The sequence below is a fragment of the Nicotiana tabacum genome, chromosome 5 (assembly GCF_000715075.1).
Source record: "Nicotiana tabacum cultivar K326 chromosome 5, ASM71507v2, whole genome shotgun sequence".
NCBI classification, from domain to species: domain Eukaryota; kingdom Viridiplantae; phylum Streptophyta; class Magnoliopsida; order Solanales; family Solanaceae; genus Nicotiana; species Nicotiana tabacum.
In genome coordinates, this window is record NC_134084.1 from 133,550,372 (window position 1) to 133,569,896 (window position 19,525).

General features: G+C 38.3%; 1 protein-coding gene across 1 annotated transcript; it reads right to left on the reverse strand.

Annotated features, from left to right (window-relative positions):
• Window positions 1-15,209: 15,209 nt before the first annotated feature.
• LOC107811434 (laccase-4) lies at window positions 15,210-19,201 on the reverse strand. Its single transcript, XM_016636360.2, has 6 exons — window positions 19,042-19,201; window positions 17,942-18,093; window positions 17,605-17,849; window positions 17,392-17,520; window positions 16,194-17,120; window positions 15,210-15,626 (listed from the first exon to the last, which is right to left on the reverse strand). Exons 1-6 carry the CDS (start codon window positions 19,120-19,122, stop codon window positions 15,496-15,498), a joined length of 1,665 nt encoding a protein of 554 aa, XP_016491846.1. The 5' UTR covers window positions 19,123-19,201; the 3' UTR covers window positions 15,210-15,495.
• Window positions 19,202-19,525: the final 324 nt, after the last annotated feature.

A 19,525-nucleotide genomic window follows, 5' to 3' on the forward strand; every position in this document is an offset into this window, starting at 1 on the left:
TTTTGGGAGGTTTTGTTTGTGGCTTGGAGTGATTTGAGACACTTAGTCCCTAAAATAGAAGCTTAAGTTTTAGGATTTTAACTAAAGTCGGAACTGTATGAAGACGACTCCATAATGGAGTTTCATCGGTTTCATTTGCTCCGTTAGTTGATTTTGGACTTTGGAGCGTGTTCGGATTATGAATTGGAGGTCTGTAGCTGAATTAGGCTTGAAATGGCGAAAGTTAAATTTTTGGGAAGTTTGACCGGAAGTGGACTTTTTGATATTAGGGTTGGATTCCGATTATGAAAGTTGGAGTTGATCCGTAATGTCAATTATGACTTATGTGCAAAATTTGGGGTCAATCGGACGTGATTTGATAGGTGTCAGCATCGGTTGTATAAGTTTGAAGTTTCAAAGTTCATTAAGTTTAGATTAGAGGGTGATTCATGTTTTTATTGTTGTTTGATGTGTTTTGAGGGTTCGACTAAGTTCATGTGATGTATTAGGACTTGTTGGTATGTTTGGTTGAGATCTCAGGGGCCTTGGGTGGATTCTGGATGGTTAACGGACTAGTTTTGGGCTTGAAATATTGCAGAAATTTTTGGTGTTTTCAGTTACTAGTTTCCTCTTATGCGGTCGCGTAAGAGGTGTGATGACCCGATAGGTCATCTCATGTTTTAGAAATAAAATTTATGTTCTGAAGCCTTACATATCTTAAGTTAGCCTTCCTCGATTTGTGTGCGCGGTCCGGATATTTTTTTCGGAAGGCTTATATGTTAAAAACTAATAAAAATAAGAATTTTTACCTTAAAAGTTAAATGAGTTGACTTCGGTCAATGTTTTTGGTGAACGGACCAGGATGCATCTTTTGATAGTCCCGGTGGGTCCGTATCGTATTTTGGGACCTGGGCGTATGCCTAGAATCAAATTTCGAGGTCCCTAGCTCGAGATATAAATTTTTGTTGAAAATTGAAAGATTGAAAATTTTATGGTTTTAAGAATTTGGTTAATGTTTTGTCTAATTGTTATCAGGTCCATATTTTAGTTTCGGAGCCCGATACAGGTCCATTATAATATTTAAGACTTTTTTGTGAAATTTTATGAGAAACGGAGTTGGTTTGACATGATTCGGACGTCCGGTTGTGAAAATAGAAATTTCAAAATTTTCTTTAGAATTTCATTTGATTTCGAGCTAAATTCATAGTTCTAGGTGTTATTTTGGCGATTTGATCGCGGGAGCAAGTTTGTTTGATTTTTTTAGACTAGTGTGCACTTTTGGTTTAGAGCCCCGAGGGCTCGGGGGTGAGTTTCGGATAGGCTACGGAAGTGAAATTTGGCTCAAAAAAGTTGCTGGTGTATCTAATCTTGTTGCAGGCCTCTGATCTCGCATTGGCGAGATTAGGCATCGAAATTTTCGACCTCTTAGGGGTTTGCATTTGCGAGCTTCTCATCCCAAATGCGAAGAGAAGCTGGGCCACACAGGTTAGCATTTGCGAAATATACTTCGCATTTGCGATGGGGGTTTGGGGAAGGCATTCTTCGCATTTGCGATGATTGTGTCGCATTTGAGGTCCCATTAGAGTTTGCATTTGCGAACCAGTCTTTGCATTTGCGAAGACAGCAGGGGTATGAAGGGCTTAGCATTTGTAAAGCCCATGTCGCATTTGTGACATCTGTAGCTGGGTAAATATGACTTAGACGGGACTTTTCTCCCATTCATCAAATTTTCAAAACCAAAAACCTTAGAGGCGATTTTTCAAAGAACGTTTCTTCCCCAAATCATTGGTAAGTGATGCTAAACTAGTTTCTTTCAATCTCACTTCATTTACAAGATTTCAACCTAAAATTTAAGGTTTTCATGGTAGAATTGGGGGTTTCTGGGTAGAAACTAGGGATTTAGAAAATTGGGGATTTATACCTCAAATTGAGGTCGGATTCCAAAACCAATTATATATCTGGACTCGGGGGTGAATGAGTAATCGGGTTTTAGTCTGAATTTTGGGTTTGGACCAAGTGGGCCCGGGTTTTGACTTTTGTTAACTTTTTCAATAATAGCATAAGTTGAATTCTTTGCAATCGTGGGTAGTTCTTAATGCTTTATTTGAATCGTTTGGTTGGTAATTGCTAGATTCTATTGGTTTGGAGGCTTGTTTGAAGGGAAAAGTTGTGGTTAAGCTTTGAGTTTGGCCGTTGGAGCGAGGTAAATGCCGTGGTTAACCTTGGCTTGAGGGATTAGGTCTTATTTGCTTATTTGCTACATGTTTGAATGTTGGGTACAATGTATAGGTGAGGTGACGAGTACCTATGCGTTGTTGTCGGGTCATAGCAAGCAAGTGGGTCTTATTCTTACAATTGTTTCTTTCCGTGATCATATTATCCATGCTTAGACTAGTTAAATCATTATGTTGATCGTTCTTATCATGTTTACGGACTTTGGTATTGATTCAAAGTTGAAGTTGGTATTGTGGAACCAAACATTGAAGTAAAACTTGTTATTGTTATTTCCATCTCCTTGTTGTTATTGTTCATTGTTTTGGTGAGGGAGAGTGTTAATGCATGAAGGGTGATGACGTGCCACGATTTGTGAGTGTTAATGCACGAAGGGTAATATCGTGCCATATTGTGAGTGTCAATGCACGAAGGGTGATGTCGTGCCATGTTATGAGAGAGTTAATGCACGAAGGGTGATGCCGTGCATTTTCCTTTACTGTGTTTACTTGTTCCTATTTGTTCAAGGTATATCGGTTGATTAAGTTCTTATTACTATTGTGATTCATTATCTAGTGATCCCCTCATCATGTTCCCCTCCCAATATTTCTTATCTAGCTCTTCCTTGCCATTATCTTTGTACATATACCATTATACTGCACAGGTTTATTTGTGGGTGTCTTGTTTTAGCCTCGTCACTACTTCGCTAAGGTAGGCTCGGCACTTACCAGTACATAGGGTCGGTTGTACTAATACTACATTGCACTTCTATGCAGATTTTAGTATTGGTCCTAGCTGATCGAGAGGCGTAGTAGTCGAATTGATCCACCAGAGATCAAGGTAGATCTGTCGGCATTCACAGACCTTGAAGTCCCCGTCTATTTCTTTTTCTTTTTCATTGTTTCTTTCATTCAAACATTTGTACTTCTTTCAGACTTCTACTTGTAGTAAATCCTATAATGTTCATGAATTGTTACTCCAGATCGAGATAGTAGTACATATACTAAGTCTGTTATGAAATTTTTGCATTTATTTTAATTCCTTATAGCTTATTTGTTGTTAATCACTGAAAAGTGTAAGAATTGGCTTAATGATTCTCTAATGTTGGCTTGCCTAGTAAGTGAAATGTTAGGCGCCATCACGGTCCTGATGGTGGAAATTTCGGGTCGTGAAAATTGGTATTAGAGCACTAGGTTGCCTAGGTCTCACAATTCATGAGCAAGCTTAATAGAGTCTGGAGGATCGGTACGGAGACGCCTGTATTTATCTTTCAGAGGCTGTAAAGTTTAGGAACAATTTTCACCTTTATTCTTCTCTGTCGTGCGATTTTGGTTCTCTCATTGCTAATTGAACTCTTCTACTCTTAATCTCTCATAGATGACGAGAAAATGTACCGCATCTTCAACTGAGCAGCAACCAGAGCCCCCAGTGGAATAGGTCAAGGCAGAGGCCGTGCCAGAGGCCGAGACAGGGGCAGGGTTTAGCCCAAAGCTCAATAGCAGCACCAACGGTGGAGCCTTAGGTGGAGTTTGATGAGGAGGCACTAGCCCATACTGTTCCAGCAGGACCAGCTCAGGTCCCAAAGGGGTTAATTGCTACCCCAATGCTTTAGGATGCTTTGGTCCATTTAGTGGGCCTCGTGCAGAGTGTGGCACAGGCCGGCACATTTCTTGTAGCACCAGCCATCTCTCAGGCTGGGTGAGGAGCACAGATTCTCGCTACTCACACTCAGGAGCAAATGGCTCCCTAGTTTCAGACTCCAGCAGCCAGCCAGTTGGGATAGTTCTGCCGGGTGTTGCGGCACAGACCGATGATGGATCATCTATGTCCTTTGAGGCTTTATGCAGATTGGATAGGTTTACTAAGCTTTTCCCAATTCACTTCAGCGGTGCATCTTCAGAGGACCCCCAAGACTATCTGGACAACTTTCATGAGGTGTTACAAAACATGGACATAGTTGAGACCCATGGGGTCGATTTTGTTGTCTTTCAGTTGTGGGGTTACACCAAGAAATTGTGGAGGGATTATGTGTTGACCAGACCAGCTGGGTCGCATGCTCTCACTTGGGACCAGTTCTCTCAGCTATTTCTCAATAAGTTCCTTTCTGTCATGCTATTCTTTTACTTCCTACCGAGAGAGAGAGGAGTAAGGAGGTTTATTTAGGGACTTGCTCAGCCTATCAGATTAGAGATGGCTAAGAAGACTGGGAGCAAGAGTTCTATTCAAACGGCTGCCAATGTTGCTAGGCGAGTCGAGATAGTTCTAGATCAGGGGAGTGGTCAGGAATCTAACAAGAGACCTCGCCATTCTGGTGGATTCAGTGGTGCCTCATCTGGAGGCAGTGGTACTTTTGGTAGAGTCTATCCGCCCAAGCCATTTCATTCAGCACTCCAGGCATCCCATGGTGCTTCAGGTAGTCGTGGCCCTCATATGTACTATTCCGATCATTTAGCCTACAGTGCACCACCAGCTTCTATTAGTGCACCTCCACTCCAGAGTTTTCATGGTGGTTACTTAGTTTTAGGGTCAACAGTCACAGCAACTGAGGTCTTGTTATACTTGTGGTGATTCGAGGCATATTGCTAGATTTTTTCCTCAAGCATCGAGCAGTTCTCGGTATCAGGGTTCTCGTGCCATGGTTCCGGCACCAGGTGCTTCACCGCCCACTCAGCTAGCTAGAGGTAGGTTCAGACAACTAGAGGTGAAGGTGGGGGTATTAGAGGTGGAGGTCAGGCCGCTTGAGGTGGAGACCAGCCAGCCAAGGCCCGTTCTCGAGATATAGTTTAGAGTGGTGGGGCCCAGCCCCGATGTTATGTTTCTTCTAGCTAGGCCTGAGGCTGAGTCATCTGATGCGGTTATCACAGGTACAGTTCCAGTTTGCAGTAGAAATGCCTCAGTACTATTTGATCCGGGTTCTACTTATTCCTACGTGTCATCCTATTTTGCTTCATATTTAGTTGTGCCTCATGATTCTTTGAATGCCCCTATGTATGTGTCCACCCATGTGGGAGATGCTATCATTGTAGATCGTATTTATTGTTCATTTGTGGTTACCATTGGGAGTTTTGAGATTTGTATAGATCTCCTACTTCTCGATATGGTCGATTTTGATGTCATCTTGGGGATGGATTGGATGTCTCCCTATCATGCTATATTGGATTGTCACGCCAAGACGATGACTTTAGACTTGTCAGGGTTTCCTTGATTGGAGTGGAGAGGGACTCCAGGCCACTCTACCAGCAGGGTTATCTCTTATGTGAAGGCTCGACATATGGTCGAGAAGGGGTATTTAGCTTATTTGGCTTATGTCCGCGATTCTAGTACGGACGTTCCTTCCATGGATTCAGTACCGACTGTTCGTAAGTTTCCAAAGGTATTTCCTACAGACCTATCGGGGATGACCCCGACAGAGATATCGACTTCTGTATTGACTTGGCTCTGGGCACTCAGCCCATTTCCATTCTATCATACTGTATAGCCCCGCTAGAGTTGAAAGAATTGAAGGAGCAGTTGCAAGATTTTCTTGATAAGGGCTTTATTAGACCTAGTGTCTCGCCCTGGGGTGCGCCCGTATTATTTGTAAAGAAGAAGGATGGATCGACGAGGATGTGCATAGATTATCCGTAGTTGAACAAAGTCACCATCAAGAACAAGTATTCTTTGCCAAGGATTGGCGACTTATTTGATCAACTTCAGGGTGCCAAAGTGTTTTCAAAGATTGATTTGAGGTCTGGCTACCATCAGTTGAGGATTAGGGCATCTGATGTCCCTAAGACAACTTTTTGGACTTGATACGGACATTATGAGTTCCTAGTGATGTCATTTGGGCTGACAAATGCCCCAGCAACATTTATAGATTTGATGAACCGGGTGTTCAAGCCCTATTTGGATTCCTTTGTGATTGTGTTTATTGATGATATTTTGATCTACTCCCGCAGTCGGGAGGAGCATGAGCAGAATCTTCGGATCGTTCTTCAGACTCTGAGAAATAGCAAGTTATATGCTAAGTTTTCAAAATGCGAGTTTTGTTTGGACTCAGTCGCCTTCTTGGGGCACATTGTGTCAGCACAGAGTATTCAGGTAAATCCTAAGAAGATTGATGCAATTAAGAACTGGCCTAGACCCACTTCACCTACAGAGATCTGGAGTTTCTCGGGATTGGCAAGTTATTACTGTCGGTTTGTGGAGGCATTCTCATCTATAGCAGCCCCGTTGACCAGGTTGACTCAGAAGGATGCCCCGTTCAAATGGTCAGACGAGTGTTAGGCGAGCTTTCAGAAGCTCAAGATGGCTTTGACTAGGGCACCGGTGTTGGTGTTGTCTATAGGTTCAGGGCCTTATAAAGTTTATTGTGATGCATCTAGTATTGGACTTGTTGCGGTATTGATGCAGGGTGGTGAGGTAATTGCATATGCTTCGCAGCAGTTGAAGGTTCATGAGAAGAATTACCATGTTCATGACTTAGAGCTGGCAGCCATTGTTCATGAACTGAAGATTTGGAGGCACTACCTTTATGGCGTGTCGTGTAAGGTATTCACGAATTATTAGAGTTTGCAATACTTGTTCAAACAAAAGGAGCTCAATTTGAGGTAGAGGGGGTGGTTGGAGCTATTGAAGGACTATGATATCACCATCTTATATCATCCCGGATAAGCCAATATGGTGGCCGATGCTTTGAGTATAAAGTCAGTGAGTATGGGCAGCCTTGGGTACATACCAGTCGATGAGAGACTGCTTGCATTATATGTTTAGGCCTTGGCCAATCAGTTCATGAGGTTGGATGTTTCTTAGCTCAGTCGTATTCCAGCTTGTACGGTCGCTCGGTCTTCATTGTTTGAGCGCATCAGGGAGCGGTAGTATGATGACCCTTATTTTCTTGTCCTTAGGGACACAGTGATGCCAAGTAGTTTACAGACTTTGGTATTGATTTAGTATTGATTCAAAGTTGAGGTTGGTATTGTGGAACCAAACGTTTAAGTAAGACTTGTTATTGTTATTTCCATCTCTCTATTGTTATTGTTCATTATTTTTGGGAGGAAGAGTGTTAATGCACGAAGGGTGATGTCGTGCTATGATTTGTGGGTGTTAATGCACGAAGGGTGATGTAGTGTCATATTGTAAGTGTTAATGCACGAAGGGTGATGCCATGCCATTTCTATTGAATCATATGATGAGGTTGAGAGTAAAAGCACGAAGGGTGATGTCGTGCATTTTCCTTTACTGTGTTTACTTGTTCCTATCTGTTCAAGGTATATTGGTTGATTAAGTTCTTATTACCACTGTGATTCTTTATCTTGTGATCCCCTCAGTATGTCCCCCTCCCGATATTTCTTGTCTAGTTTTTACTTGCCGTTATCTTTGTACATATACCATTATACTACACAGGTTTATTTGTAGGTGTCTTGTCTTAGCCTTGTCACTACTTTGCCGAGGTTAGGTTCAACACTTATCAGTACATTGGGTCGGTTGTACTGATACTACACTGTACTTTTGTGCAGATTTTGGTATTGGTCCTAGTTGATCGAGAGGCGTAGTAGTCAGACTGATCCACCAGAGACTCAAGGTAGATCTGTCGGCATTCATAGACCTTGAAGTTCCCGTCTATTTTTTTTTCTTTTTTATTGTTTCTGTCATACAAATAGTTGTACTTCTTTCAGACTTCTACTTGTAGTAAATCCTAGAATGTTCGTGAATAGTGACTCCAGATCTGTATAGTAGTACATATACTGAGGCTGTTATGAAATTTTCGCATTTATTTTAATTTGTTATAGCTTATTTGTTGTTAATCACTAAAACGTGTAAGAATTGGCTTAATGATTCTTTAACATTGGCTTGCCTAGCAATTGAAATGTTAGGTGCCACCATAATCCCGACTGTGGGAATTCCAGGTTGTGACAGGGGGAGACGCGATCGTGTAACCTTGAATTAGGCAGTCCCCTTTTTTTTCTATGCGATCGCAAGAGCTCGTCCACGATCGCGAAGTTTGTGTGGACATGGATATGCGATTGCATAGCCCTCTCTACGTTCACAGTGAAGAAAAGAGGAGACTGGGCAGTGAGAGTATTTAATCTACGCGGTCAAGTGGAGTGTTACGCGATCGCGTAGTCAGCTTGGCAGTGGTACGCATTAGCGAATAGATATCCGTGTTAGCGTTGAGTATTTTTAAACGGTTGGAATTTTGTTTTACGTGATCACATGAGATATTCCGCGATCGCGTAATGTCAGCACCTGGGCAAATTATAAACATTCAAAAATGAGGGTTAGCCATTTTTATTAAAACTTAAGATAGCGAGCTCGGATTGGGACAACATTTTGGGGGATTTTCAGAAAAAAACTAGTGGGTAATGATTCTTGACTCCTTTATGATTATGTTCCATTAATCTATAGTTGATTCCACCCTTTAATTTCAGATTTGGGTTGAAAAAATTGGAAAAAATGGGAAAAGTTCCTCAACCGAATTTTTGAGTTTTGATTGGAATTTTGATATCGGATTTGGATAATTTTGGTACGAGTGAACTCGTGAGTTAATGGATATTCATATTTTGTAACTTTTATCCGATTCCGAGACGTGGGTCCAGGTCGACCTTTTGGGACGATTTTCTAATTTCTTGCTTAATCCTTGATTTCATTAATTAGATTAGTTTCTTATAGTTATATTATGATATGTAATTGCATTTGGCCAGATTTGGCCATTTGGAGTTAAAAAAATCATGGAAAAGGCATTGTTACTGATTGATTGAGCATGGTTCGAGGTAAGTGGCTTGCCTAACTTTATGTGGGGGAAATCCCCTTAGGATTTGGTACTGTTGTGATATGTGAGCGCCATGTACGTGAGGTGACGAGTGCGTACACAGACTATTTGTTGAAAAATTCGATTTTTACTTAGTAATAACCTGTCTCATCTTAATGGAGTTATACCAGCATGTGTAGTTACCCTGTTTAGTCTAATATCATATGTCTACGTATCTTAAATGCTTATCTGAACTCGGTGCAGCATGCTTAGTGGATTTCCTGCTTTGTCATTGACTTGTACTTAGTCTAATCTATAGGATTTCTTGTTGTAACTGTTATTTCCATTATTTGAGCTGCGTATTTACTTTGGGAGTACGAGACGGTATCTTAGGAGATCCCCTACATATTTACTTTGGGACTACGTGATGGTATCCCGGGAGATCCCTCCCCCTGCATATTTACTTTTTGGGACTACGAGACGGTATCTCGGGAGATCCCCTACTGTTTTACCCTTATGTACTGTAATTCTTCTGTGATTTCCTCTTTGTTAAATTCTAGTCTCTTACTACACTATGATATTTTTATTCTGCCTTATTTAATTTATATATACCAGTAAGGCCCTGAACTGACATCGTCACTACTCAACCGAGGTTAGGCTTGGTACTTATTGGATACCATTGCGGTATACTCATGCTACTCTTCTACACATGTTTATGTGCAGATCTAGGTACTTCTTATCAGCCACGCCATCAGTGAGCAGAGATAGTTGGAGATTTCAAGGTCTATTTGCCACGTCCGTAGACCTTGGAGTCCCCCTCTATTCCCTTTTATGTCGTTTACCTTCCCGTATTTTTCTTAGACTCTGGTGTATAGAGATGAACAATGAGTTTTCCATGACATTTTGCCTATGTCCTTTTTCTAGTTAGCTTAAAAAGCTTGACCAAACTAGTCTCCCACTGTACTTATCCTTCTAAAATATTATGTTTCGAAATCACCCTGTAATAGTATGACTAGACTTTAGATCCTGATATAAATAGATAATAGAGTCAGTCGGTGGCAGAGCCACATCGGCTCACATATGGTCAATTGAATCTCCTTTACCATAAATTTATAATGTGTTAACTGAAATCTATGTATAATATATTGGTTGTTTAATCTTATTAACATAAACAAAAACTTTTAATGTAATGTTGAAAGGACCAGGCATAAATGCTAGCAGGTATTTTCTGATATAGTCAATGTGCATGCAAGTTGATCCACACAATATTATCCTAAAAAGATATGTAATCATAAAGGGAGTACAAAGAGTGTTTTAAGTCATGGATTTGACTTCAAAAGTTCGAGTTATGTGCAGCAAAATCAGAGATTCGTACGGAAATTATTTTCAAATATAAAAATTCAGTATCTTCCCCGAATCTACGGATGGCATATAGTGAGACATATATATATATATATATATATGGTCACTTACATTGATAGGCTAGCTGCCTTATTTGCTTATCCTTAGGGACACAGTACGACACGGTGATGCCAAGTAGTTTACAAACTTTGGTATTTATTGAGTATTGATTCAAAGTTGAGGTTGGTATTATGGAACCAAACGTTGAAGTAAGACTTGTTATTATTATTTCCATCTCCCTATTGTTATTGTTCATTGTTTTGGTGAGGGAGAGTGTTAATGCACGACGGGTGATGTCGTGCCATGATTTGTAGGTGTTAATGCACGAAGAGTGATGTAGTGTCATATTGTAAGTGTTAATGCACGAAGGGTGATGCCATGCCGTTTCTATTGAATGTTATGGTGAGATTGAGAGTAAAAGCACGAAGGGCGATGCCGTGCATTTTTCTTTACTGTAATTACTTGTTCCTATCTGTTCAAGGTATATTGGTAGATTAAGTTCTTATTACTGTTGTGATTCTTTATCTTGTGATCCCCACAACATGTCCTCCCTCCAGATATTTCTTGTCTAGTTTTTACTTGTCGTTATCTTTGTACATATAATGTTATACTGCACAAGTTTATTTGTAGGTGTCTTGTCTTAGCCTCGTCACTACTTCGCCAAGGTTAGGCTCGACACTTATCAGTACATTGGGTTGGTTGTACTGATACTACACTGCACTTCTGTGCAGATTTTGGTATTGGTCCTAACTGATCGAGAGGCATAGTAGTCGGACTGATCCACCGGAGACTCAAGGTAGATCTGTCGGCATTCACAGACCTTGAAGTCCTCGTCTATTTATTTTCTTTTTTTTATTTCTCTCGTTCAAACAGTTGTACTTCTTTCAGACTTCTACTTGTAGTAAATCCTAGAATGTTCGTGAATAGTGACTCCAGATCCGGATAGTAGTACATATATTGAGGTTGTTATGAAATTTTCGCATTTATTATAATTTATTATAGTTTATTTGCTGTTAATTGCTAAAAAGTGTAAGAATTGGCTTAATGATTCTCTTACGTTGGCTTGCCTAGCAAGTGAAATGTTAGGCGTCACCACGGTCCTGACTGTGGGAATTCCGGGTCGTGACAGGAGGAGACGGGATCGAGTATCCTTGAATTAGGCAGTCCCTTTTTTGTTTTATGCGATCACAAGAGCTCGTATGCGATCGCGAAGTTTGTGTGGCCATGGATATGCGATTGCATAGCCCTCTCTACATTCATAGTGAAGAAAAAAGGAGACTGGGCAGTGAGAGGATTTAATCTATGCGGTCAAGTGGAGTGTTACGCGATCGCGTAGGTCAGCTTGGAAATGGTACGCATTAGCGAACAGATATCCGTGTTCGCGTTGAGTATTTTTAAACGATTGGAATTTTGTTCTACGTGATCGCATGAGATGTTCCACGATCGCGTAATGTCAGCACCTGGACGGATTATAAACATTCAAAAATGAGGGTTAGCCATTTTTATCAAAAATTGACATAGAGAGATCGGATTCGGACAAAATTTTGGGGGATTTTCAGGAAAAAAAAATAGTGGGTAATGATTCTTGACTCATTTATGATTATGTTCCATTAATCTAAAGTTGATTCCACCCTTTAATTTCGGATTTGGGTTGAAAATTTTGGAAAAAAATGGGAAAAGTTTCTCAACCGAATTTTTGAGTGTTGATTGGGATTTTGATATCGGATTTGGATAATTTTGGTATGAGTGAACTCGTGAGTTAATGGGTGTTCATATTTTGTAACTTTTATCCGATTCCGACACATGAGCCCAGGTCGACTTTTTGGGACGATTTTCTAATTTCTTACTTAAGCCTTGATTTCGTTAATTAGATTAGTTTCTTATAGTTATATTGTGGTATGTAATTTCTTTTGGCTAGATTTGGGCCAGTCGGAGTCGAAAAATAGTGGAAAATGCATTGTTACTGATTGATTGAGCTCGGTTCGAGGTAAGTGGCTTGCCTAACTTTGTGTGGGTAAAATCCCCTTAGGATTTGGTACTGTTGTGATATGTGAGCGCCATGTACGTGATGTGACGAGTGCGTACACAAACTATTTGTTGAAAAATCTAATTTTTACTGAGTAATAACCTGTCTCGTCTTAATTGAGGTATACCAACATGTGTAGTTACCCTGTCTAGTCTAATATCACATGTCTATGTATCTTAAATGCTTATCTGTACTCGGTGCAACATGCTTAGTGGATTTCCTACTTTGTCCTTAACTTGTACTTAGTCTAAACTATAAGATTCCTTGTTGTAACTGTTATTTTCATTGTTTGAGCTGCGTATTTACTTTGGGAGTACGAGATGGTATCTCAGGAGATCCCCCTGCATATTTACTTTGGGAATACGAGATGGTATCCTAGGAGATCCCTCCCCCTGCATATTTATTTTTGGGACTATGAGACGGTATCTCGGGAGATCCCCTGCTATTTTACCCTTGTGTATTGTACTGTTATTCTTCTGTGATTTCCTCTTTATTAAATTCCAGTCTCTTACTAGACTGCGATATTTTTATTCTGCCTTATTTAATTTATATATACGAGTAGGGCTCTGAAATGAGCTCGTCACTACTCGACCGAGGTTAGGCTTGCTACTTATTGGGTACCGTTGTGGTATACTCCTACTACTCTTCTACACATATTTATGTGCAGATCTAGGTACTTCTTACCAGCCATGTCATCAATGAGTAGAGATAGTTGGAGACTTCAAGGTCTATCTGCCGCGTCTGCATACCTCGGAGTCCCCCTTTATTCCCTTTTATGTCGTTTACCTTCCCCTATTTTTCTTAGACTCTGGTGTATAGAGATACTAGTTTTTCTTATATAGCTTGTGACTTATGATGTTTTGGGTTTTGGAAAAAATACTTTGTATCCTCGAGTGTTGGTATTGTACATGTCGTGCGACATTTTAATAAGTCATTTGATTATCTTTTGTAGTTAGTTGTTAGAGTTTTGCTTTCATATTTGTTATTTTTGCAAATGTTAGGCTACCTAGTCGTAGAGATTAGGTAGTGTCACGATATCTCACGGAGGGAGGATTGGGTCGTGACAAAATTCCAACTACAAAAATCAACTTTGTTACTTCCCTTTGTTTGATCTTGTATGATCCTTTTTATTTCTTAGATTTGTTTAAAAAGGAATATGTTAGTTTGAGTGCCCGTATGGATTTCTAAAGAACTTGATTCTTTACCGTGTTCCTTGAGCATAAAGTAAATAAGCAATAAAATGAACGCATCGACTTTACATGGAAAATTACCCGGCTTAAAAGGCGCAAAAACTACGACCTACCACGTAGGATTTTCAACTCGAACTCCATTAGAACAATGAGCCAAAATGTATCAATTACAAGACTGTAATTCAATACTCTCCAATACTCCTACTACTCTTTTTTGCTTGATTAAAAGGGTACTCTAACTTGTAAAGCAAATTACTCACTCCAAAGCACTAACTGTTTATGACGTTTGATTACAACTCAATTTTCTAAAATACATTCACTAGAATGACTCGAAAGAAATACAAAAGCAAGTGCTCTACATAAGTAAAAACAACTTATATCACTTTAGTTGATGTGTGAAAGGATAGTTTGGAAGTCCAAAGTCAATCCTATTTGAACACGACTTCAGATCTTCTAGGAGTCCTATTCAAGGTCAGGTTCCTCTTTGATATGACTCCTACTGTTTCAAGGATTCCACAAGCTTTGGGACTATTTGTCTCTGAGTGAATCATCTGTATCTTCTTGAACAATGATCCTTATCACTTATCATCTGACACCAAACTCGGACTTGGGTAACTTTGAGATAAAGTTACTGTCTTGTACATATGTATAAGTATCAATCATGAGGAGCTGATCCTTTAACCTGGTGAGCTAGTTCTTCACAACAGTTAAGCAGCTACATTGAGGACCTGGTTCTTTGAGCAGTTAGTCACACTTTGTTAATCTCAAAACTTCAATACTCAACAGAATGTATCTTCTTATATTTGAAAATCTTTTAACGTTAACTTTTATTTTATTTTTTCTTCATTACATGCTTTTATAACAATATAAATGCCATGGTTAAAACTTAAAATCACAAGGTTTGTACCTCAACAAGTCTAAAGGCTCATGATTTAAAATAAGATGTCATGTTTTTTCCAAAAGTAGAAGCCTCAAACTCCACCAATTTTTGACCACTGAACCTACTTGCTGGCCATTCACCAAGGGTGAGATGGTAACAAATATATCCAACATTCAATTATTTTGGATCCGTCATTGCAGTTATTTTTTTAAAAAAAAATTGTGTCACAATTGTATTGCCACTTAAAGTAGAATACATTTGTTAAGCCTGGCAATGTATAAAAATAATGCCTCTTATTAGTGGGTTGGGTTGGGTTGCACATCAAAGTTCAACTACTTTAATCAAGGAGTGCATTTTACCATATCAAATAAATTTCAAAAAAAAAAATATTATATTCATAAGCGGATTCAAGATTTGAAGTTTATGAGTTTTCAGTGATAAAGTCTAAACATCTTATTTTGGTTATTGTAATATTTCACTAATTTCATTATCCACTTGTTCGAGCACTTTAATCATGTTTGTACATGCTACATAGTAGAGAAAAATAATTAAGAAATATATAATCCAGCGGTAAAGTCTTGGCCGCACTTTGTGTTTGGGGGACTCCCCTACTCGTTAACATCAAATCATATAATATGACCTTTACAGTTAAAAATTAAAGTGAATATATCAATATAGTTAAGTGATAAATAATGTATGTATTCAAACTTCAATGACGTATGTTTTGCATTTATTTTTAGTTCTGTTACTGTAATGTTATTTCTAAATTTAAAACATTCAGAAAACTTTTAACAGAAAGTATGACTTGGGAGTGACAATAATAAGAGGTAAAAGAAACGTACAATCCATCTCTCAAACTTCCTTGAACAAGGACAAAAAAAAATGTATATATGCATACAAACATAATTATTGAATATTGCTTGAGCAAAATTCTCCTAGTCTTTTTCACTCAAGAAAATGAATAGTACATTGCTTATTGACTCTAATTCTTCTCTCATTGCTTGGTGCAGCTTTTGTTGCAAATTAAGATTTGTCTGAACTTGTTGAGAGGAGAAACAAATGGATTTCCATCATTATTTTAGCATTTTGGGAGATCCTTTGGTGGTGGCAAAAGTGACTCATTAGAACCCTTGCCATTATCTACAAGGAATGCCATTTTCAATCCCCATGTTGTGTGCACCTCTAGATGACAATGCATAAACCAAACTCCTGCAATGTCACCCAAATTATAACAAAAGAATAAATCATTATACCCAATTGAAGTAAAAAGGGATGAAAAATAAGACTAAAGTACCGAAGTTATATACGTTGACAATATAAATTTTGATAGAATTGTAGTTTAACCTATACATAGCAGGGTTACTCCCTCCATCTCAAATTATCTGCCGTGGTTTCTAAAAATAATTATCTCAAATTATTTGTCATTTTAGAAGTTCAAGAGTAAATTAATTATTTTTTCCTATTCTACCCTTAATATTAATTGTTCTAAAGACTACAAATACCTTAATAATGAGTAGGTATTAAATAAAGAGAGATTAGGATATAAATAAGGGTGAAATAATCAAAAATCTTTTCGATTTAATATTTTCTTAATATGAATATAAAAGAGAAACACCACATATAATTTGAGACGGAGGGAGCATCATTTTTATCAAATAATGCTTATTATAGAAATTTCTTTACAGTTACGTTATAAGTGGGTAAATATTTAGTATTATAGTATTTGTATCAGTACATAGGACTTAGACTCAAACGGGAAAAAAGAAGTTGACGTACCTGGATTGTCAGCACGCCATCTTATGGCAACCCATCCTCCAGAAGGCACTCCAATTGTATTCCTTTCAACAGGATCAATAAGATTAAAATTCTTAGGGTCTGTTTTGGAATTGAAATTTCCTAGTCCTTTACCCACTAAAAAGAAATTGAAACCATGCAAATGGATTGGATGGTTTTCAGGGGCTATAATTCCAGTATCCTGCAAAACTAATTGAACTGTTGCATTATAAGGCAACCGATAAACCTTTGTCCCTTTCGTTGTAGCCAAGTTTGTGGGTGACGTTCCAGTATAGTTAAAAACGAACGGCGGATTCGCTGGAAAATCTGTTGTGAAAACTCCATTTATGCCAAAGAAATGCGCTTGTAAAAGCGCTACGGTTGGCATAATAAATGTAACATTATTTACACTAGCGACAACTCTGCTGCCATTAGCTTGTTTACACGTTGGACATGGATTAATTCCTAGTCCAACAGTGAAAAACAGCGAATGATCCACTGTTTGTGGAACTTTCGCTGGGTATTTTTTCGAATTAAGACTTTTGAGAGCGTCAAGAAAATTGTTGGCGACTGAAGTGGCGTTTTGGGGTGGAGTACTAGTGAGAGTTGTGGGAGAACTGCCCAATGCGCCGGAGTAATGCAACGTGGCGGTAGCCGTGATGTTGTCGACGGCGATAGGGGCGTCCATAAAGGGAGAAGCAGCAACCATATATTTTCCGAAACTTTGATCAGCAGTGACTATAACATTTGTGGTTTGGCCAGGGGCGATTACGATTGTGTCTGTTTTAAAGGGCTTTACGTAGGTTGCATCAACTTCAACTACTGTCATTTTGTGGCCAGCAATCTTAAAGAAGAGTTCTTCATTGAGCGCAGCATTGATCACTCGTAACATGTATGTTTTTCCAGGTTTAACACTCAAAGTGTATCCACCTGCATTAGCATATGATCAATAAGTTAAATTACAAGTTATTTATAACAAAATTGTAGTCACTCAATTTGACCACGGAGTACCTTTTTATATCTAAAAACTCTTTAAATTTGAACTTCTTATTTGACCTTAGTAACATATTTAAAATTGCAAGTCCTAAGAATACTTTATAAAAGTATTTCTTTCGTCCTTCAACGTAATTATTCATTATACAGTCATATAATATAAAATGAAATGAAAGAGTAGTGTTATCACGGATTCAAGTATTAATACCTTGGGTCGGACAATTGGAAACTGGTCCAGGATGACCATTGATTGTGTGAGCATCGGAAACATTAGGGGCTAAACCTGACTTTAGAGCTTCATTGATCACAGCTTCAGTATCCGATTTCCACCATTCAGCTGCATTAGATCATTAAAATTTTCATTTCCCAACTTCATATTTTTCCAATACAAAGAATATATATACATATAAAATATGTTCACCTAAAACAACGACAGCTTCATGGTTGGGTTTGGGGAATGGATAAGGCACACCACGCTTAGGGAGGACGACAATAGCACCATGGACAGTGGACCTTAGCCACAAAACATGAGCATGCCAAAAGAGTGTACCCCTTTGCCCTGTGATTGTGAAGTTGTATATGTAGCTTTGCCCTGGTTGAATCGGACATTGTGTGATGTATGCCGGTCCATCTGCCCAACCAGTTCTAAGTTGTCTGATCCCGTGCCTGTACGGATTCAATATTTAATTAAATTTAATATTCCGAGCTCTTTAAAGTTAATTATAGGTAGCAAATTAAATTTAAAAAAAATGACTTACCAATGGATAGAGACGTTATATTTGACATGGTTAACAACCTTGATGAGCACTCTATCATCTTCTCTAGCATATATTGTGGGTCCTGGGAACCTTCCATTAACAGTGACAATTGGCTTGGTCGAACACAGGCGACTCATGTTCCTCATTACCACCTAAAACCCACCATCTTAATTCTTAGTTAAGGAAACAAAGCAAAAAAAATATACTATGTAGAGATTATATGTATACGTTAAATTCAAGAAATATAACTTGTTCTTTTTTGTAGAAAAGTGGCTTATTCATCTATGGTTTTTCGCTTATTTCACCTTCTATATAGCTAAAAAGTAACAATTTCTGCATGTGGCTTCTACCAATTTATTTTAATTGATCAACTACTTTTTTTCTTTTGTATTACTCTCATTCTAATTAATTACTTTGCTAATTGGAATATACTCTTAACTAATTATTTACATGGACTTGCCGTTGAAGAGATCTAGCTACTTAATTACCTTGCCGACTTTTCTAAATTAATAATACGTTTTCTGACAGTTCGATCGTTAATAATGGACGGAATTGCAGAAAAACTTTAGAAGCATTATATTCTCTTCTTTTTCCACCAAAAAAAAAATGGAAGAAAAAGAGGAAAACAAATTTGTTTAGAAGAAGAAACTAATGATTTCTCACAGCATATCGTTTCCCGAAAAGCGCAACTAAGTGCAACAATCACTTGGTCAATAGTAGCAAATTGAATGTTTCTCTCTATTTGACACTATTTCCTTATTAGCCCATTCTAATTCTAACAAGATTAACACATTTCAATATTTTCTTATATAATCACACAAATATTATGACATGTTTAAAATTACAAGTTTCAAAAAAAAATTATGGCCACCCAAATATTATGAAATATTTAAGACTACAAGTTTCGAAAGTCTCCCTTTCTTTATTAAGCTTTCTGTCAAATCAAACTACGTATCACAACGACAGATCAGTTAAGTAAGTTGTTTATTACAGCTACAATAACATGGCTAAAAACATTCATTGTTCTTATAGCACAACGTAACAGATGCTTCTCTTAGTCTTAGCTAAGAAAAACATAAAAGAGAGTAGATAGTACTTACATTGAACTTGTAATGCCGAGTAATGCCAAAAGCTGGAGAGAGACAAGCCAAGAGGACGAAAAAACGAAGCCAAGACTCCATTTTGCCTTTGTGTTTTTAGTTTCTCAATGCAGCTTTTGCTTCTCAGTTCTAATGTTCTTTAGAATTGTTGTATTCTGGATTTATGACCTGCCAACGCAAAGTATATATAGGTGAAAAGGTTTTTAATTTAATTTGTTGGTGTGTCATTTTTCTTTAGTTAGGTGAGATGGATATTGGTGTCCTCTCTCCCTCTATACTTCATGAACACCAAATTAAAGAAACTTCTCTAGGGCAATTCTCCTATCGACTCTTTCTTGCATGTTACATAAAGTTTATATATGAAGTGGACCCAACTTAAGCTGTTAGCTAGAGACTGTATTTTCTTGTACTTCAAAAGGAATAAATTATTTCACTATTTTCACCTGATTAATTCCTTCATTAGTTATCTTCCTAAACCAAATTA

Excerpts from the sequence above, each read along its gene's own strand:
- LOC107811434 (XM_016636360.2), bottom strand. The coding sequence starts at position 19,122 with ATGGAGTCTTGGCTTCGTTTTTTCGTCCTCTTGGCTTGTCTCTCTCCA. Across the intron at positions 17,850-17,941 it reads TATAACGTCTCTATCCATTG|GCACGGGATCAGACAACTTA; the intron begins GTAAGTCATTTT and ends GAATCCGTACAG. Across the intron at positions 17,121-17,391 it reads TTCCAATTGTCCGACCCAAG|GTGGATACACTTTGAGTGTT; the intron begins GTATTAATACTT and ends ATGCTAATGCAG.